Below are 21,381 nucleotides of genomic sequence, written 5' to 3'. Positions count from 1 at the left end.
TTGTTTGTTCCTCTGTTACACGGCGTTTGTTCAGCTGGGATAATTTTAGAAATGTACTCTTACACAACAGGATCAAATTTCTAAATATAGCTAGTATGCTAGATTAGAACAGTAATCCGGTAAATCATGTTTTGTAGTTAACACTTTTTATTCAACTATCGTGATGAGTTAGCGTATACATGATATGTTTAAGTCGAGATGTGGAAAATGGTGGGTCTACGTCTAGAGACACGACAACGCACCCAGCCTTTATGTCGATTTTTTCTAAAATTTATATAACCTCCTTGGATCAATGAACTGTGTATCTACTGTCATCTATTGCATCACGTTATTTGCTCCCTGTTACGTGTTTGTTGTTTGCCTATGATTTATTACGTTACGAAATGCCGTCTCCGGATGAGTTTGTTTGCGTCTGGACTCTTGTGTACTGAGCAGTGATGGTGATATATAGGGGGACTTTGTGTCTAAGATCTGTCAGGAAAAGCAACTCACCCCGTGATCATGATACACGACAACATGGCGAAAGAGATTATTTTAGTCCTGGTCACTGTCCTTTGCTGGTCCACAACATACGCCCAGGGGGACGATGGTAAGAGTTTGCAATATCATTTTCTCTCTTTTGATGTTGCAGCTATTCGAATCAGTACTTGTCGGAACCATTCTTAACGCAGACCAGTGCTCGGTCGTTGGCATTAACATTGTCTGTAGCTAGAGCAAGGTGCTGTGCTACTGATATATCAAATTTGGCTCGTCACATAACTTCCTCAGGTTATTGATACTGCTTTGTGGTAATTTGAAAAGGACACTTATGTGCCATACAACAGAAGTTGATATAGATATTAGCTCCTGCATACGAGATTTTATATCATTTGGCCCCAAAATTAAGTTGTGTTAAGGGGAAATGCCAAGAACTAAAGGTGGCCTGGCAGCAGTGACATTTGCCACGTAATGGCTCCGTTCCGAGAATTGTTATACAATAGAAGCCGCTTAATTGCACGGCTTATTTGCCAGTGAATTTCGTGCAATTATCCGGCTGGTGCAATGATGCGAAGTTATCTAGCTGGGCTGCACCGGTTTGGGTTTTAGGACTCCGTGCAGTTAACAGAAGTTTGCGTTCATCCGTTGTGCAATTGACTATAGAACATTTCTGTCAAGGTTCATGGGCCTATTCTTTGCATCAGTCACTTGGACTAAGCTTTGCATGGTACCTTTCCAGACTGTTTTTTGGGAAACGGCGCCTCCTACCGAGGTCAGATGAACACTACAGATGACGGCCTAGTATGCCAGCGCTGGGACGATCAGACCCCGCACGGTCACCAGTTCCTACCTTCCTCGGTAGGCTGACGTATTGTTTTTGGCTGGTCTGTCTGTCTGTCTGTCTGTCTGTCTGTCTGTCTGTCTGTATGTATGTATGTATGTCTGCGGCTGTCTGTACTCTGCCTCTACCTGTCCGACTGTCTGTCTGCACTCTGTCCGTCTGCCTGTTTCTGTCTGTCTGTATCTATCATTCTGTCTGTACCTCAATCTCTCGGTCTGTCGGTCTCCGTACCTCTCTCTCTCTCTGTCTCTCTGTCTGCAATTTTGGAACCCCAGAGGAAGGGAGTGTGTGGATTATTGGAGTGGAACAGTGTAGTGATGACACGAAGAAGAAGAAGCCCTCCATCCTTAGTGCTCCTATTTGAGTCAGTGGCACTGAAAGTGTCGCAAAGCGGTATGATTAAGGGGGTGAAGTCTGATATCTCTTATTGCCTTGCATAATGCTGTATTTCATGGTATCTATCCTCTCATATGAAATGATGATATGCAAATTGACAACAATCTATTGAAACATGTGACAGGTGTAAATGAAACAGACTTTTCTTACGGATAAGCCCCGTCATTTGAAGAAGATTTTCCTTACAATGAAATGAAAAATCACCTTGAAGACAGCTTTTGTTGGTGATTCCATTCTATTTCTCAGACCTCTCTACTCGTGGTAATGTTCTTCCATTGGCTTGATTTCCACATTGATGCAGGAATACAACATTTACGACCTGTCTGAGAACTACTGTCGTAACCCGGATGGAGCGGAGAGACCGTGGTGTTACACGCTGGACCCTAGCGTCCGCTGGCAGTACTGCCCCGTCAAATCCTGCGGTAGGTCAGACAGTGATTATACAGTCAAACCTGTCTATAGCGGCCACTCAAGGGACCGGACAAATTTGGCCACTATAGACAAGTGGCCTCTGTATAGAGGTGGCAACTTGTAGATAAAATACCCAAGGGACCGACAAAAAGTGGCCACTATGGACAGGTGGCCCCTCTGTAGAGGTGGTCCCTAATACAGGTTTGACTGTACTAGTACTAGTATTGTGTGGTCACGAAATGTGAAATGTGTGGCTGGCTCGTTGTTTTGACATGATTCATTCTCAATTCTTCCGTATAAAGATATACAGCCAGGGCTACTTAACTAGCCGAAGGCTGTTTGAAATGCCTAGCTCTGGCCCTATATAGCGACTGAACGACTGAGTATTGAAATGCGCATGCAAAACCGTTTACAAGTAATGTTACAAGTTTTATGTAATATCTATCTTTGTTAATGACTAGTCTTTGATGTCCACATATGCAGCTTGTACATTTCGGTACAAGTGACCTGATATGTTACGCAAAAGGCGGTTTACAGGGTATGAAATACAAACAAACAAACAAATAGTTCACTGAAGTTCCTGCAGCTCTAAAAACGCAGTTTTGTACTGAGTTACATTTCCATGACATCGTGAATACGCAGATTGTTACACTGGTACGGGAGCGCTCTACAGAGGGGAAGTGAACATGACGTCCTCCGGGTTGACGTGTCAGAGGTGGGACCAGCAGGCCCCGCACAGCCACTCCTTCTCTCCGGCCAACAGGCCCGACTCGGGGCTGGACAACAACTACTGCAGGAACCCCGACGCCGCTGCCGGGCCCTGGTGCTACACCACGGACCCCAGTGTGCGATGGGAGTACTGTGACGTCCCAAAATGTGGTAAGTGTTGGGAAAATGACAGGTGCTCAAGGTGAACGTGTTCGACTTTGTCCTTGGCTGTGGCTGTAGGAAACGTACAGACGATCGGCAAACACAAATAAACGTTTACGATGTGGCTCAGGACACAAAACGACTTTGCGTCCTTCCCTACAAATACCAGATCTATCACAGTGAAATAAATCTTATGTTTGGAGGCTAATTATATATACTCGTTGCAATAGAAGCAAAACCCGTTCACTTTATCTCCTCCAGCTCCTCTAACCGGAGAGGGTTCGTGCGGCACCCCTGCCATCCCACCGTCTCTGGCGCGCGTGGTGGGCGGGACCGTGGCGGTGCCCGGCAGCTGGCCCTGGCAGATCTCCCTCCGGTACCGCGACTCACACACGTGCGGAGGGACCCTCATCCACCCTGACTGGGTCCTCACCGCCGCACACTGCGTGGACGGGTACGAATGATCTCCAAGCCAACCCTATGGAAGCATAAGATAGCCATACATTAGTCTGTGTAACTCTGCTGTCCGGGGCTGTAACTGGCCCCTCTCCGCTAGGAGGCCGGCGGATGTTGGGCGGGCTGCAATAAGCGAGATTAGATCAGGCCAGCCATACACACTCCGGTGGCCATGCACAATCCTAGACCGGCGTCACTCCTTTGCCAGCTTTTGATACTATCTTATGCTACCGTAGGGTCTGCTCGGAGATCAGGGTACGGACAGTTATTCCGCTTTGGCGAGTAGTGTAAAGACGCACGTGCACTGTGCCAGTTATCTTACGAAATTATGTGCCATGTTTTCGTCTGTGAAAATCTCTGGTGGGAAAAGAGGCTCGCTCCTTGGGCGTTGCCAATATCGATTGCTAATACTACTCAGTAACGTAGTCGCAGAGGTACCAACGGGCGCGATCGGACAAATGCGCATGCATCTAGTACTTGTAGTTTTGGCCTTTCAGCGTACGTGTGTACGTTGTACTAAACATGATACGTGTACAAGATGGCTTGACAGGAAAAAAAACTCCATCCTCGGTGTGCTGAATTCCACCACTTTATAATGTCGCTTTTCTTACCCCACACCCCAGGAGAGCAAGCCCGGAGCCATGGACCATTCTCCTCGGGAAAGAACACCGAAACACACAGGACCCCACACAGCAGACCCGCACTGTGTCAAAGGTCATCGTGCATCCGGTAATGCCAAAAGCGTCGTAGCAAAAGGCCACATCCTCTTTATGTTTGTTTTTTTAAATTCAATTGCTTTTATCCTGTCTTGTCTCTTGCCCTCTACTCATGCTTGACTCTAGATCTAGGCCCTAAAAGTATTCATTCTGACACAAGCTGTGGTCACAAAACTCACAATTAATGAAAAACGTGGAACAACTTTATCTGGGACAAACCAGCTGAAAGTTATGATTGAGTACAATACAAGCGCAGACATCTATGAGCTCTGTTAATGTCTTATCATTCCATCAAACAGAGCTGGAACAGTAACACCGTACAGAACGACCTGACGCTGATGAAGCTGAGCTCACCTGTGGTGCTGACGGACCAGGTGAGCCCAGCTTGCCTACCTGAGGCTGACACACCTGCCGGGACCGAGTGCTACACCACCGGCTGGGGAAGCACAGGTATGTGTACAATGGTGGCTTCGTGAATTAAAGGTGGAGCATTAATCAACGGATACTTTTATCGAAATAGTTTGTGCTTGTCGGATGCAATTCGCACTTAAAATCATCCAGGGTCCCAGAGAACACGTCGTCTAGGGTCCCCGCCAAGATACTTTTATGTGTTAATTAAGATCAACCGGCGGCCTGTTCCAGTAGTAGATTTGCGCTCGCTTGGAGTCCCTCGAATCTCGTCTGAAAGCCTGTAAACTACCTGGCGGGGCATCGGGTTGGAAATGTGATTTTATCACGACCATGAAAGCCACTGCGATAGGACCAAACATACATTGATTCTATTTACAGGGTCTGGCCTGTCTGAAGTCTTGCTGCAGGGTAAAGTGCCCATCGTGGCCCCGTCCACATGTGTGAGTTACCTGGGCGCCTCCTCCATCGACACCAACACCATGATCTGCGCCGGGTACGAGCAGGGCGGGGTCGACGCCTGCCAGGTAGACTCTCTCAGTGCATTTCCCAGTCATGAAGCGCATAAACATATAGAGCGCGCCTTGGTTTAGAACCTATCAGAGTTATCCCAATACGTAACACTATATAGAATCCGATTTGGCACGAGCGGTGTAATTCCGTGGATATATATATATATATAGTTTTATATATATAGTTTATTGCACAACAGTTGTACGGGGTACAAAGTATGGCATCTACATAACTACAGTTCTATAACTTAACGCTTATCTAACTAATACAGAAGTTGTAGTATGGGATAAATTTCTTACAGTTGTTGTTAGGCCCTGCTTGGGCATTTTATCATTACATTCGTCCTTTCGGATGTGGACTGAGAAATTCTCTCATGCCTTACGGCGTAAAATAGCCTAACAAAAACTCCAGTCGAGAGTAAAAGGGCTAAGGCGGTGTGTTTGGCAGCATTGCACTTCTTCATTATCAGCTATTCGAAGGAGCACCATACTTAAACTCAATTGAATATGACTAATTTGCCTTTACGGCTCAGGGCTGTCTCCAGGGCCTATCTTTCCGTCCCGGGACGGAAATTTACTTGTTGAGACGGTCAAAAAATATGAAATATGACATGAAATTTATGAAAAATGTAGTTTTGCAAGCTCTAAATCACAGATCCGTCCATGAAAATTAACAATATGGACTCCCAAACAATGAGTAGGACAGAAAAAAATCTCTACCTGGAAACAGTCCTACCTTTACTACAATGTGATTAGGTTGACCCCTACTGATTATGTTTACTACAATGTGATGATGCTCACCTAACCGCCTGCCCAGGGTGACAGCGGCGGCCCGTTGGTGTGCCAGCGTGCTGACGGGACCTGGGAGCTGGCCGGGGTGGTCAGCTGGGGGATCGGCTGTGCGCAGGCCTACAAGCCTGGCGTCTACACACGGGTCTTTAACTACGTGGACTGGATCAGCTACATGATTGAGATTAACTAGAGGACCTGGCCTCTGTTTTGGCCACGACAGTTCTTTACTCATCCGCACCACTTCATTTTAAACCGTTGATAGCGGAGCATGTACATAGTCAAACGAAAGGAAGGACTTTATAGTTGCAGTGGAAAAAAAATAAAGTCATAAAGATGAAAACATCAATGCACATGAACGGAGCTCAAAATGTATATGGTAGACGTTCTTTCTTGGAAATAAAACTTATGGTATATGTGATATTGTGATGTTCTTCTCTTGTGGTCTTTCAGATAGTAGACATAGTACTTCAGCTAGTGTGCTTTTTCCTTTTCGATAGAGACAGTGAGTGACGAAGCTATCACATCGCAGCTAGCTAGCTGGTGAATACAGTTTATATCACAATAAACTATAGCTAATTCATCGCCGTCAGTGTCAGACAATGATGATTATGTAATCGTTACTCACAAACCAGACGGAGCTTCTTAGGATAAACCTAACAAAACCTGTGTCGTAGCTACGAGTATATGGCTCACCCTGCAAACAATTAGTCCAGTACCATAGTAATGGTAGCTTTGTGCCTTTCAATAACTTTTAAGTATGATGTTCTGTACGGTCCAGTTGGGGCATCATAGTTCTAGCCTTATGTTAAAGCTATAGTTCTAGTCATCTAGTCATAGTTCTAATAATCAAGGACAGCAGCAGGCAGAAAAGTGGAGAACAATGACGGCCCGCCTCAGCGAATACTGAAATGCGGCGACGATGATGATCATAGTTCTAGGGCGCTTGAAGCAAGTTTATGCAAACTAAGGCAAATATGCCCCCAATTGAAAATAAAGCAGCTTGCAAGTATATTAGAACGGGGTATGCGTGAAAAGGTTTGGCAAGATCAATTTTGCGGTGCTTCTAGACATATGACATCAGCGTTCAGACGTATAATTTATGTTTATATCAAGGACTATTTTCTGATTATCTTACCGAGAGTGTACTCCCAGCTAGTATGGATCTGTTTGCCAGCGCCATGGATGCATGTGATAATGTATGCATCACCTCAAGGCAAACCTTAGAATCAAACATTTGCTGAGGTAAGCACTGTAGCAAGAGTCATGGACGCAGATAAAAAAAAAAACAACACGTCACTACACGAAGGCTGTTGACTCATCGCTGTACTGCCCTCACGGCTACAATTCAAGGACAACCAGTCACGTTCTTGACCGTAATGTCATGTTTGTTCCAGGATATGGCGTACATATTTCATGAGTTGCATGCATGATGACATCAAGTTCAAACAGATCACCTGTATCGTTCATCAGGGTGGAGTCTTGGTCGAATATAATGGTGAGGACATCTGACGTCATTGAGTCGCAATAAGCGCACCATTTTGATAAGAGTAGTAGCATGTTTTTCTCGCTTGTGCTATAATCACATTTCCAAACCGGTCCCCGGGCGCGCAGTTTTCGTGAACGAAAAGTCTGATACGAAGCAGAAATAACACAGAGCGTACAACAATTACTCATTATATTTCAGCCATACATAGTATGGTGAAATATATTGTATTCGTAATGTTTCTTTCTTTCTTTCTTTCTTTCTTTCTCCTGTCAAATCTTCAAAGTGATTCATCTCCGCCGTTCCTGGACCGAATGACCTGAAATTCGGCACAGGGGTAGAGTGGGCCAATACCTTGATGCTTTTTTCCCATTTTTTTCATATCTGCCTCTAAAATGATTTTATTGAGATTTTTTGGTTAATTTTAGACCAAAACTGTATATTTTGGCCCCTGTACCCTGGTATTACAACCAAATGAGCTGAAATTTGACAGAGATGTGCCTTGATAATGCCCCCATATAAATTCGATAACACTTTTGGTGTACAGCACAACAAAATGCTTATTTTTGCGATTTTTTTACCAATTTTTGACCAAAAAAGGACACTTTTGGCCCCTGTACCCTGGTATTACAACCAAATGAGCTGAAATTTGACAGAGATGTGCCTTGATAATGCCCTGATATAAATTCAATAACACTTTTGGTGTACAGTACAACAAAATGCTTATTTTTGCGATTTTTTGACCAATTTTTGACCAAAAAAGGACACTTTTGGCTCCTGTACCTTGGTATTGCAACCGAATGAGCTGAAATTTGACACAGATGTGCCTTGATATTCCCTTCATATAAATTCAATAACACTTTTGGTGTACAGTGAAACAAAATGCTTATTTTTGCGATTTTTGGCCAATTTTTGACCAAAAAAGGACACTTTTGGCTCCTGTACCCTGGTATTACAATTAAATGACCTGAAATTTGGTATAGATAGGCATTAGATACTTGGTAACAAGATTCAGGTAAAATTTTTGACATAAACAACTTTAAAATGATTAATTTTGGCACTTTTCTGAGGGGAAATTTGTTTTCTTTTGGCCTCCTGACGTGACCTTCCGTGACCCCGCACAGAGCCACACCTGTGCGCGTCAGCCGGAGAGTTAATTGAATCAAAGACCTAGCCAATCAGCGATGAGGAGGCCAAAGGCTAATTAATATTCATAAGCGGGGCCTCATGATCTCGTATATAGCAGTGTTCCCGCCAGGGGGAGCGAAGCCCGCCTAAGGCTCTCGCATTTTAGACTATTCAGAAGGCTTTATATTGTATCAGTTCTTAGGGGCATATCTATGATAATCGCAGCAGTCACTTAACTTCTCTTCAGGAGTTTAGCGTAACACTATTTCAGGTCAAACCGTCAAAGGCAACTAAAAACAAACTTTAACGTTACTGAGTTCAACAGTACTTATAACTTGTTATCCGAAGTTGAAACGCTAGCGATGGTATTTTCGCTGCGCTGTTAGCTCTGTGCGACTGTTGTTGACGGTCTTATAACGGTATATTTTGCACCCCTGTACCCTGGTATGAGTAACATTTGGTATAGATAGGCATAAGATAGTTGGTAAAATGATCCAAGTAAAATTTTTGGCATAAAGTACTGTAAAAGGCTTAATTACAGCACTTTTTTTAGGGGAAATTGGTTTTCTTTCGTTCTCCATGCCATGACCTTTCGGACGTTCACCCCACAGAGCCGACATCTGCACCTGCGTCTAGCCGGCAGGAAGAGTTAATTCAATTAATGGTTCAGCCAATCAGCGAAGAGGAAGGCGAAGGCTAATTAATATTCATAAGCGGGACCACACAATACGTTAACTTGAAGACTCAGGCCGTACAGACTTCTCGCCAGGATTTTTTCAAAGCGTCGGACAGAGGTCCGGGGGCCGCCGAATGTCCCAGGCGGGGTCCAGGGGCAGGGCCACTGTGGGGGGGACCCAGGTGGGCGAAGCCCCCCCGGAAGCTCTTGCATTTTAGACTATTGAGAAGGCTTCTTTTATCAGTTTTTTTAGGGCCATATCTACGATAATCGTAGCAGTCACTTACTTCTCTTCAGCAGTTTGACTTATATTTCGGGTCAAAGCTTCAAAGACAACTAAAACCTCATAAACAACAAACTTTACTTAGTTCAACAGTATACAAAAATATTGTACGGGTTGCCATCCTTAGTTGAAGCGCTTATTTATAGCGCTAGTATCTTCGCTGCGCCTTTAGCCGCCGTGCGACTTTTGTTGACGGTCTGATATCCCTACGTCGCCGCCTCGCTGATATTCCCACGGACATGTTTCAAGAAAAATACCCAGCAAAAAACGCTGTTCTGCGTCAAATTCTATTCTATAAAACATGTGGGACTCAGTGTTACAGTCTAAATATTTTGTAGAAGCACCGCTGTAGGAAAGAAGGTCCAAGCAATGTAAAACATCACGTAGCATGAAGTTTGCTGTCAACTGGCACACAGCACATGACTGTTTGAAACTCTAAGTCTAATCAACAGCCGTGTTTGATTGATAGCCGGCGGTCCTTTGATGAAGTCGGCGAAAGGTGCGTTAGTTAGAAAATCTGCGTTTAGTTTTGATACGTAATTATAAGTTAGACAGTGGCGAAAATGATTATTTTCTCATCAATATTTCTCTTCAGAATTATTTGAACTTAATTGTACATCTAAACAATTGGCTTACCTGTGCAATGTTTATATGATTAATGATCAGTGTACTGAAATCATGTGTAACGTATGGCTCCTAGTCAATAGATCAGCATTTTCTCTATAGTGACCACCTGTCTATAGTGGCCACATTTCCTAGTGCTGTTGTTGTTTGACATAAACTTTGAACATTTAAATTGTAAGTAACTTTAAACTGCCAGAGTTTCAGCCCAATAAAACACTCTCAGCGCCAGGGTATGAACAGACTGACCAGACAGACGAAAATAAATCCTCGAACAAGGTTCAATCGTATCTTCCGGGTCTGGCAGGAAGTTGTTAAACTAAAATAAGAATAGGCTCGATGGCTGATTGCATACAAAGTAAAACAGTTTAACAGTTTTACAGCTTGAAGAAAACAAACGCTCCTACAGTACCTGCACCTGCTTGATAATTATTAAATCGTATGCCCTACTTGAATAAAAAAAGTTCACTGCAATAATAAATGTACCCACATCACAAGGAGCTTATACTTTTTTAAACTTACACCTAGTTATCGTACTGAAAATTGTTAATGACATTACATGAAGTCATTCAACAATTTTCAGTCATGATGAAAAGTTTCTGAATGGAAGGTGTGATTATTGTCATTTTCTGAAAAATAGAAGCAAGCTCTGTTTTTACCTGGAATCAATTCACAATACCAGTCCACTTTGGGGGATAATGTACTGTTAAGAGGATGTTCCATTTTTGCGCAGGGGTGATTTGGAACAGTCCAATGTTGCGTGGGAACGGGTATGGCTGAAATATGCTGTATTTGCTCTTAAGCAAATGTCGGCCTTTCTAGTGTTCATAATCTGTGCATATTCCTTAATAAACATTTTTCGTTTCGACAAAAATCCCGGCAGGGCTGGAAATGTGACCGTAGCATGAAGGCAAGCAGGCAAGTCTATAGGCACACAGTCTGACGTCTGGACGGCGAGGCCAGACCCCCATTCGCCTTATCCTTGATCAATACGCACCACATTTAAATGGCACAAATATAGCACTAAGTTACATAAACAACAGGACGTAATATCCTGCTAATAATGTTTGCGTTGCGTACTAGATTCTGTAGGCACAAGTGTCCGCTTATTATACAAGTCAATACGATGGCATTACCTAACATGGTTAACATAGTACATGGTATTTGATAGGAAAAGGCTCAGTGGACGCTCTGACAAGAACTTGATGAAAATGATCTCTAGTGTAGTTTTTATTGTTTCGTTAGGAATTGGCGCTTCAGTGGCTGGAGGTGGGTACACTTTTGTGGATTCTATTGTTATATTCAATATTCATGACAAATACTTTTCTTCATGTCCTTTTTTTAACCTTCTTGGTGTGGTTTACTAGCTCCAAGACGCCACAGCTGTTACATAATTTTGATTTGGGTACAACGTTTTTTGCAATCAAGAAAAGTTTTCAAAATACACACCTTAAGTCACACTAATGGCTGAAGGGACGCGAAATTGAACAGACATACAATTTGGTGTTTTAAGCCTTTCTGTATGACTGAGGAAACCTGTTGGGCAGTTGAAACGCAACTCTATACTATATAATCGTTGAGGTTTTCACAGAAAGCAAAGCATATAGATGCCTCTACAATGAGTTTATTGAGTTTATATATGTTCTTGTGAGTTGCATTAATTTTAATGTCTGTTTGGATACAGAATGTTATCTCGGTAGCGCCTACCGCGGTGACACCAACCGCACGATGTCGGGGAGGGAGTGCCAGCGATGGGACAGCCAGCTGCCCCACCAACACGCCATCACCCCCGAGAGCAAGCCCCAGGCCGACCTGCGGGACAACTACTGCAGGAACCCGGACAACCACACCAACCCCTGGTGCTATACCACCGACAGCGCTGTCAGATGGGAGGACTGCGACATACAGTCGTGCGGTGAGCCAGTGAAAAATTGTCCAGCTAACCGGCTTTGGAACCTTATGCTGCATATGTTGGCCAATTGATCAATCAGCCTTTTGTGCACAACAACCTAATTGTCTTAGGTGCCAACCGAATAAATCTCCAGTTTCGCATTGGCAATCACTAATCAACCATTGACTTTAATGAACAATATTTGGATGTAGCTATAACATACAGTAATTTCCATCTTGTACTTTCCCAAGGAATAGCAGATCACTTTTAAAGTTTGTGCTAATGTTTCTGTGTCTACTAGCATTCATGTTAAAACCGTGAGCTGCATCATATTTGCATCACATCGGACTCATCAGCCGCAGCAGGATACACCGTTCCTGACAGGCTAGGACAACGTGATGTCCCTGGTCATCGTCGATGCCGACAGATTAACAACATTTGCTTAATTATACATTGCCATACAGTCATTGTATACTCGTCTGTCGCACTGAAAACCCAACCAAATAGATATGGCAACATAAATGATAGTCACTCAAAGGGTAAAATAGTAAAAACTAGCCAGAGAGAGGCGCCAGGCAACAATCGGGAATCGGAGATTGCTGTACTCCAACTCCTTTGAATGTGCTACATGTATCTGGCTATTAGTATTTGGCCAATATTTGGCAGAGCGAGACATTAATAAGTTTGATAGAAACTAATGCAATAAATCTTTTCTAGACTTAGTATGCACGATTGGTAACGGCGCTAACTACAAAGGCACGGTGTCCACCACCCGGTGGGGCCTGCCCTGTCAGCCTTGGGTGAACTACATGAGCTATCCCGACGTGCAACTCGACCGGAACTACTGCCGCAATCCGGACGGGGACCAGCGGCCCTGGTGCTACGTACAGGACAGCGTCTACAGATGGCAGTATTGCGACATCCCAAAATGTGGTAAGGATCTTCAGCAATAATTTATCCCTTAATTACGAAGCATTCTCGTGCAAATTGTTTTCCGGGAGAGGAGCCATTTGTTTAGAAGAACTTATGAATGCCTGTCCTTGCAACGCTTGTCCTTGCAGGCTTGGCACAGGCAGGGTTTTTCATGTCTATACCTAGGAATAAACCTCTGTTCTATCAACTGATTACCTTCTGCTGCTAATGCGCAATATACGCATGTGTAACCTGGCAATTTTGTCCTGTGCATCACAGAGATCACCCTGGGACAGGAGACCTGCGGCACCCCCGCCATCAGCCCGGCCATGTCGCGGGTGGTTGGCGGTACCGAGGCCGTCCCTGGCAGCTGGCCATGGCAGGTACATACGGTCAGCGAGACCGAGCCTTTTAAAAACGCCATCGACACGTAGCTAGTAAAAAAAAAACTAATCTACAAGTTAGGGAAATTATCCGTAGTAGTCATTAGGTCGATGTATAATCTACAATCACATGCGACGAGCTACTAGGGCTAGTGTTGATTGATCGCCATGTTTTTTGCCCAGGTATCCTTAAGACAGGGGACAGGCCGCTGGCATGTGTGCGGGGGAGCCCTCGTCCACCCCCGTTGGGCTGTCACGGCTGGACACTGTGTGGACGGGTAAGGAACATGCCAGATTCAGGGTAAAAAGGTTTTAGGAGTTAAGATAATATGAATGTCTGTATCTGATGAGCGAGTGTAACGTCGTGTCATTGACAGTTAAATTTAGATGAGGAAAATACAAAAGAGTTTCATCGACAGTGATCCTGTCACTAACAACACGCTATGTGCAGATTATGTGATCATAACTTTGTGATGTGACTTGCTAATATCAACCCCTCCAGTGTGGATGCCGCGCTGTTCACGGTGTACCTCGGGGCCCACCGCCGTCAAACCGCCGACCCCTTCCAGCAGGACATCCCGGTGGAGCAGGTGTTCCAGCACGAGGGCTACACGAACGGACTGGACAACGACATCGCGCTGCTGAAGCTGTCGCGGTCCGCAGAGCTGAACGACCACGTCGGCGTGGTCTGTCTGCCAGACAGCGAGCCTGCAGCCGGGACGTTCTGTTACACCACGGGGTGGGGAGCCACAGGTGAGAGTTCTTCTCCTTTGGCAGTCCGGTCTCAGAAGACCATCTGTGCGTCTCTGGAAGGTCGAACTCTGTTGTGGCTCCTGTTTGATGTGGCTCAGGAGCCCACTCCATGATCTGCATATTCTGTTGCACTCTGTACAGGAGCCACAGGTGAGCCTACATGTGGCATTACAGAACCCCTTGATGTGTTGAAGAAGCAAATTCATCATGTAGTTTTTGTTACGGCTGGACACTGTGACTGCGCGGACAAGTAAACGGAACATTGATTCTTCGACCAGCTGCAGCTCAAGCACGATGGTCGTTCTAATTTTAGTTTTCGGGCGATTTAAAAAAAGTCTCTAAAGTAACGAATGCTGCGCCGTGTCATTACACAGAAGGTTAGTATAATAATAATAAGTTTATTTGCAAGTTCGTGCCCGAGGACTAATTGCAAGTACATGGTATAAACATAGTGACAATGGACAGTCATGAACAATATTGATAATAAGAAGTATGGAGACTGGAGTGATACCAACATGTTTTTTCCGTACAGCACAGTGATAGTTCTAGCTATCGGCATACGTACTTATATATAAAGTTGTCGTGGATTTTGTCCAGACGATGGCCACTTGGCTGACAGCCTGCAGCAGGGGAAGGTTCCCGTGGTGGACATGACCACGTGTAACGATGCAGACCACCTCAACGGGCTGGCCTTCACCGACAGTAACGTCTGTGCAGGCTACGAGGAGGGCGGAGTGGACTCTTGTAACGTAGGCAGCTCTACTTCTGTCTCAGAGATTTCTCTTAAAGTTGAAATAAGTGTTTGGTTTCGATGATATTTTGGATGATATTATGGATTTGTGGAGGGATTTTTAAATATCTAATAGCACATATCAGGACCAGAGAACATGAAGCTATGCTCAGGCTCAGCTATGCCACCCCACTAAGGCCTAGGTCACATTTACAAACCGGGCCCCGGCCGGGATGTTTGCGGAAACGAAAAATAAAAGTGTTTATCAAGGAATATACACAAATTATGCTCATGACTATTTTCTTTACGTTCTGTGTCTTTCGTTGTCATTTATATTATATTTTTTTGTTTCCGAAAGCTACCCGGGCGGGCCCCGAGATGGGAATTGTGACCTAAGCCTTACCCTAGTTGAGAGTTAACTAGAACTAAGTGGCTGCTAAATACCAGTAAGATTAAAACTAACACTTGATTTCAGGTAAAACATGAATTGGGGTATCATTTTGTTTATAAGATATGCGTCATTTTAAAGGTCATGACTTACATAACGTATCTTATGTAAAGTGTTTGCTTTGACGGTGTTTTCGCGATGTACGCACACATTAGTTCTGTCTTGTACAAATAGTCACAATGGTAACCTGTTTACGTGTGCAGGGTGACAGCGGAGGCCCGTTGGCATGCCGCCGTCCCGACGGAAGCTGGTATCTAGCTGGGCTGGTGAGCTGGGGCCCGAGCCCGTGCGGGAGCCCCAAGAAACCCGGCGTCTACACAAACGTGGCCATGTATCCGGACTGGATCTACAACGTCATCAAGAATAACTAAAAAGTATATTCTTCTGTCTTGAGAAGTGCGCGTGAAAATTGTCACGTTTAACGTTTAGACAGAAATTTAACTGTTGTAATGAACGATCTCTTGTTTTGTTTTTCTCGTTGCTAACTTTGTTGCCCAATTTCAAACGGTGAGCATTACACGCAAATAAACAATGACATATCCGAGTTGTAAATATTAGCGTTTCCTTTTGGCGGATATTTGTGCACCGCACGAAGAAGTAAAGCACTTCATGCTAATTTCATAACAGACTTATCGAATGTAGAATGGAATGAATGACAATAAAAACTGGTGCTTACGGAAAGATATACTGTACACTTTAATTTGTTCACCAACGAATAAGACAATACAGAGACTTACATTGTCATCACTGCTTATACTGAAAAGTGTGGGCATCGGCATTACTTTGTGTTTATATAAAATTATTAAAGTTAGATCAAGGTACGTTTCTTGCTATGTAGATGTTGTGTATCTGTTATAACCTATTACCAACAATATGAGTCGATTCTTTCCCACTGATCGTGTTAAATAGTCGGCATTTGCGCTTTTACCCTACAATTTAAGTCGGGAAACGGTGAATGATGGCAACGGATGAAAGCCTAGTGGCAAAATGTCCATCGTGATGGTATTCAGTAAGCTGCCATTTTCTCCTGTATCCATTGGAGGTACCTGGTGACGCGCGTGTACACGCCAGGGCGCATGCTCGCTGCACACGGCACGCTACCCCAGCTGGTGAGCCCGGCGAGGCGCCATGTTTGGTCCGTGTTGTCAGGATACACGAGCGGTCCGCCACTGTCTCCCTGGAAAGATGTCAGCACAGAATTAACTAAAACTTCGAAGTTCTAGAAAATCCCTGCCTGTTCAATAATCACTCGTGGGACTTGAGGAAAACGGTCAAAGTAGACAGGTGGTCACAAAATTTAAAGGTATGACCACTTTAAGAATCACAAGCATCTTAAAAGAATCCTGTCAAAAGTGACAGTATTTTTGTAGAGAGCTCTGTTGGGAATGAAAACGTATTTGATCTTTACATCACACGTGTCCTGCTGCCCCTCCTGGTACCCGGTGTGACAGCGATCTCGCCCCCCCTGTGATCTCGCCCCCCCGGGGGGCGAGATCACTAGCGTTTTCGCCCCCCTTTAGCGTTTTCGCCCCCCCCCCCAAAAGCAGCTGGTTACTACATATTACAGGTGCGCTACCTGGCACTATACTGCACCTGGGGAGTAATGTATATGGTGTGTTACCTGGTACCTATATGGCACCTTATTACCGTACCGTAAGATGTCATACCTCGAAAGTCGATACTATATTGTTCGGTGCAAACATAACATTGAAATGAAAAAGACAATTTTTGCAGCTGAGGTGGCATAAAAACAGTGCTACTGCGAACGTATAAATCAACACCGTCTATGGTATGGTACGTCAGCTATATGTTTTCAATTTGTCACAGTGTTTTCTTTCTTGTGCTGGAAACATTTCCAAAGCACTAACAAAAACACACGTGAATAATAGTTTCTCATTATAAACACTATCTACGCGCAAGTTGATATAGCTGTTGCTAAATGCTACACAAACACTGGTAAAGTACCAGTCTTAAGAAACACGGGTAAATGCATCAGTTCCTAGATACTAGAAAAAACAGTCATGTTGGAGGTGAAGATATCCCTTGGCCAGGTGCATATACCAAAATGTGCGTTATTCTAATTAATACCTAATATTTGCATAATTAATAAAGACATTACATAGTTATTTTGTGGTCACTTCATGGTAGAGACTTCATATTGGAGATATATAGGTTGCTTGAGGACAGGTGAATACAATGAAATAATCTTATGTCAAGACTCAGGTATATGCAATAATTGGAATACAAGGGACCCAACCCTCCTTGTCTGAAACAAGTTCAACTATCTTATTACCATGTAATTACGTTAATATTGATACTATGAATGGAGTTATGTATCAAACTCGCGTACTTATATCATTCTGAAACTGCATTTTGTGATTTATACCAATCAACTTCTAAAATGTCATGTAAACCCGTTTTTTTTGGGGGGGGGGGCGAAATCGCTAAAGGGGGGCGAGGTAGGGGGGCGAGATCACTAGCCGGGGAGGGCGAGATCGCTAGTGATTTCGCCCCGGGGGGGCGAGATCGCTAGTGATTTCGCCCCCGGGGGGGGGGCGAGATCACGGGGGGGCGAGATCGCTGTCACACCGGCACACAGCATGTTCTCCGTGATGCTGCCATCGTGCATGGAGGTGGAGTTACACTTACTGGTCTTCACTACCGGCAACAGGACCTGCTTCAACACGTCATCCCCACCAGTACCTGCGAACGTGATATGAGAAATGTAGATATATAGTTTAGTAATTTGTAAGTATCAGCTAAATGATTACCTCAGAGGATAATGTCCATCATTATCTTACCAAGAAAATAGAAACTCCTGTCATTCCAAGTGTTTTGTTGTGCCTATGTCCATATTATGGCGCTTTAATTTCCGTGATATCTTCCTGACATTTTAAGGACGAAAAATAATTTTGAGGTTGTTCGCTTTGACAACAATGTCATTGATAACTCACTTGAATTAATGACCAAACTTAGCTGAGATGAATAGATATGGCATAGACACGAACGATCGAAAGGCAGTGATATGTGTGCTATTGCAGTCCGGTTTGCCGCCATGTTCTAACCGTACCCTGTGTGTATCCCCACCCCGTGGCCACGGTGAGCTGCCCGGCCTTGGGGTCGGTCTCGGGGAGGCAGACAGGCTGTACGTACGGCGTCAGGGTGGCCGGGGTGGCCAACTTGATCAACGCGATGTCGTTGTCTGATGTGCGCCACTGAAGGAAACGAAAAAAAAGAAAACAGTTACAGGGTATACATCTCCAACATTTTTGCATTCGTTCAATTCGTCATCTTGCTAGTTGTGATGACTACTTTTCTGCCTCTGTATAAACGGTGATGTTACATTTGGTAGAAGAGGACACACGGGATATGGAAATCAAAGGCTCATCCAAATACCACACCGACATGTATCTTAGAGTAAAGTCATTTCTATCTTACGTGTGTAATATATGTTTTCTTGAGGAATAGCACTCAGATGTCTACTTTTGTCTTTATTCTATCAGCCTAGGTAAGCCATAAGCACCGTACATCGTAGTCATGGTGTTTGATGATGACGGCGGGGCGGAAGACCTGCTCCGTGGCGTCCGTGGCGAACTTGTGATACTTCCCAAGGATGAAGGTGTACATGCTCAGCTCTTTGCTGAAGGCAGGAAAGGAAAAGGAAAATCAGCGACAAAATGTACATGTAAAGAAGGCTGTTTTAGGAACGGTAGGAGATAGTGTATTTTAAATCTTTTTTTACAACCATTGTCCTCTGATCTCCAACCAGGTGGGAGATCGTAACACTTTCCGATAGCCTGGTTTTCTGTGAGTACCTATCGGAGAGGTAGTCAGAGGCGTCAGGACCTTCCAGCCCAATATCTGGCTGTAGCGTAGTCCTTTCTAGGTGAAGTTTATGTACAAGTGGGCACGACTTCAAACCTCTACCAGCCTCCGTAGATCGCTGGACAGATAGTAGAAATAGAGTGAAGTTTACGGGCCATAGAGTCAATGGTTCGCCTATTGGACCCTACACCGACGACCGACTCCCCTAGCATACTGCGCACTGGCCAATTTCCACTATTTGTCCAGTGATCCGCGGAGCCTGGTAGAGGCTATGTGCTCACCTCTGGAAACAATGTGCGGCACTCAGCACCCACTGTCTGTGGATCAGCGCGGCCCCGCAGATGTGCCCGCCTCGGCGCCGCACGTCCACCTGCCACGGCCAGCTGCCCGGGTAGGCCTCCGACCCGCCCACGATCCGACTGGCGGGAAACACGGGCGGAATGGGCGTCATGCCGCACTGGCCTTCACCTGGCAAGCAAGAGAAACGTCATACAGTCAAACCTGTACTAGCGGCCACCTTTGCATAACGATTTCCCTAAATACAACGGATATAGGTTATCCCACGATAAATGTGAACTAATGGGACCACTTCTACTTGACAGTACACCTAGTACAGATGTTGTAATATCTATACACGGCAATAGTTACCATCTTGCCATCATCACATTTACTACTGTACTTTGGTAGTGCCATGACGTACATACCACATGTGTACTCGTCACTGTTATCTCCGCAGTCGTTGACGCCATCACATGTTGCGTTGACGTTTACGCAGGTACCAGTCATGCAGGTGAATTCGTCAGGTCCACAGGTTGCTGAAAAAAGTACCAAGAGGTCGCGATTTTCTATCTTTATATAAGTAAAGTTATACTATAGAGAAACATTCAAACTACGTAAACAGTTGGTATATGAACACAGAAGTGCAGTATGCCGAACATTCACCTGGTGCATCTTCGGATGTGAAGACAACGGAAAAGCCGGCTTTGGTGATTGACCCGTCTGACGTGAACACGACGAGAACGGTGTTTGTTGAGGAAACTGTGGGCCGCGGAATCTAGAAATATAACGTCAAACAGTTTACTTCTTGTGACAGTAAATGTAGCGGCATCTATCAATATATATCAGATTGGTACCTGGTAAAGACGACAACTTTTGAAATGTAAATTAACATTAAATTTCTTGTGACGCTGATTGTTCAACCAATTACGAAGACATTTTACGGTCGAAAGATGACATATTGGTTCAACTGAACTCACATTGCTTCCACAGGCGCTCAGGAGTCTGTAGTCAAGTGTGCTGTCCCCGTCATGGATAACCAGGGAGTCGTACCCACACCCAGAGTCGTCTTCTAGGTCAAAGTTCAGGAACGAGATCCTCACGAGCTTCCCGTCCGGCACAGTTATGCTCCATGAACACTGCGTGTTGATGGGATAGTTATCTGGGTATCCCGGGCTGGAGAACTGGCCGCTGTCGGATGTCAGGTTGGCGGGGTGCTCACAGACGGACTGGGCATCAGCTGAAACGGGAAACAATGATTGCAGCTGCATGTGTATACTGAATCTGAATTCATTTCCTTATGCCATGCACCTGTCATTGCAAATAAATGAATAGGGAAAGTAGCTAAGCTTTGGTGATGAGGCTTTTGGAGATGCTAGGCTTTACGCTGTAGGCACAAAGACATATTGACATCGCTCTGTTACCATGTATAGTTTGGCTGGAATAATTTGGCGCTTGTAATAATCCAATTTCCATCCAACTTACAGGTTTTATATGAAGATGTCCTCGATCTTTATTGCTGTCACTTGATGCCAGCAATGTTATCTACAGTTTAGGTTATTTTTTTTTTAAATTTAAGCCAGTCTTTACACCGTAAAGAAATAATGTATTGACGAGACTATTGCTGAGGGGTTAACAAAATTTAACAATAAGTCAAAACATGTATACTCACACGAAGAGGTTAACACGGCGAGTAGGAAAAATGCAGTTAACATCTTCCTCTGAATGAGTTGATCAGATCGATAAGTATACTAGTGGGTCACGTACGCAGTCACAAAAGTGCCACCTGTAGTAGACCATCCGCTTTTTATGTTCTCGAGGCTTGGAACTATCAACAGAGGGTGTGGTATACATGTGATGTAAACAAATTTAGTGCATGTAAATATGATGATTCCATTTGAATTCCTTCATGGCGTCCATACGTATGACTGCGGTCATTTTCTTATCATGTCTGACGTCATTGGAAACTCCGTTTTCTCCCTTTCTTGGAGACTAGACTAGACATGTAGGAATCGTCAGTAAAATCGTTGTTACAATTGTATTTTTTATTTTTGGGACGTCATTCATATATGAGTCATATCAGCTAGCTATGC

The 21,381-nt window shown here is 44.4% G+C and overlaps 2 protein-coding genes across 3 annotated transcripts; one reads left to right on the top strand and one right to left on the bottom strand.

Moving 5' to 3' along the window:
- The first annotated feature begins 401 nt into the window (after positions 1-401).
- On the top strand, positions 402-15,872 carry LOC118425921 (plasminogen-like). Its single transcript, XM_035835088.1, has 17 exons — positions 402-589; positions 1,217-1,335; positions 2,016-2,136; positions 2,768-3,004; positions 3,257-3,449; positions 4,075-4,180; positions 4,467-4,617; positions 4,957-5,102; positions 5,905-6,066; positions 6,330-6,381; positions 11,755-11,985; positions 12,679-12,894; positions 13,153-13,256; positions 13,440-13,534; positions 13,759-14,009; positions 14,607-14,758; positions 15,391-15,872. Exons 1-17 carry the CDS (start codon positions 502-504, stop codon positions 15,556-15,558), a joined length of 2,592 nt encoding a protein of 863 aa, XP_035690981.1. The 5' UTR covers positions 402-501; the 3' UTR covers positions 15,559-15,872.
- Positions 15,873-16,009: 137 nt separating this feature from the next.
- LOC118417295 (trypsin-like) lies at positions 16,010-21,194 on the bottom strand. Of its 2 annotated transcripts, none has more exons than XM_035822811.1 (10): positions 20,961-21,194; positions 20,269-20,528; positions 19,955-20,066; positions 19,717-19,827; positions 19,294-19,480; positions 18,716-18,827; positions 18,258-18,402; positions 17,776-17,890; positions 16,596-16,626; positions 16,010-16,364 (listed from the first exon to the last, which is right to left on the bottom strand). In XM_035822811.1, the coding sequence occupies exons 1-10, from the start codon at positions 21,001-21,003 to the stop codon at positions 16,194-16,196; spliced, it is 1,287 nt and encodes a 428-aa protein (XP_035678704.1). In that variant the 5' UTR covers positions 21,004-21,194; the 3' UTR covers positions 16,010-16,193. The 2 variants fall into 2 exon arrangements, with proteins under 2 accessions (XP_035678704.1, XP_035678694.1); XM_035822801.1 differs by having other exon boundaries at positions 16,012-16,364; positions 16,596-16,630; positions 17,780-17,890; positions 20,961-21,141.
- Positions 21,195-21,381: the final 187 nt, after the last annotated feature.

Source organism: Branchiostoma floridae, chromosome 1, assembly GCF_000003815.2.
Source record: "Branchiostoma floridae strain S238N-H82 chromosome 1, Bfl_VNyyK, whole genome shotgun sequence".
Lineage (NCBI taxonomy): Eukaryota > Metazoa > Chordata > Leptocardii > Amphioxiformes > Branchiostomatidae > Branchiostoma > Branchiostoma floridae.
This window is presented reverse-complemented; position numbering and strand designations above follow the sequence as displayed.

Excerpts from the sequence above, each read along its gene's own strand:
- LOC118417295 (XM_035822811.1), bottom strand. The coding sequence starts at position 21,003 with ATGTTAACTGCATTTTTCCTACTCGCCGTGTTAACCTCTTCGT. Across the intron at positions 18,403-18,715 it reads TCAAACACCATGACTACGAT|TGGCGCACATCAGACAACGA; the intron begins GTACGGTGCTTA and ends CGTTTCCTTCAG. Across the intron at positions 17,891-18,257 it reads GGGGTGGGGATACACACAGG|GTACTGGTGGGGATGACGTG; the intron begins GTACGGTTAGAA and ends TCACGTTCGCAG.
- LOC118425921 (XM_035835088.1), top strand. The coding sequence starts at position 502 with ATGATACACGACAACATGGCGAAAGAGATTATTTTAGTCCTGGTCACT. Across the intron at positions 2,137-2,767 it reads CTGCCCCGTCAAATCCTGCG|ATTGTTACACTGGTACGGGA; the intron begins GTAGGTCAGACA and ends GTGAATACGCAG. Across the intron at positions 13,257-13,439 it reads CTGGCAGCTGGCCATGGCAG|GTATCCTTAAGACAGGGGAC; the intron begins GTACATACGGTC and ends TTTTTTGCCCAG.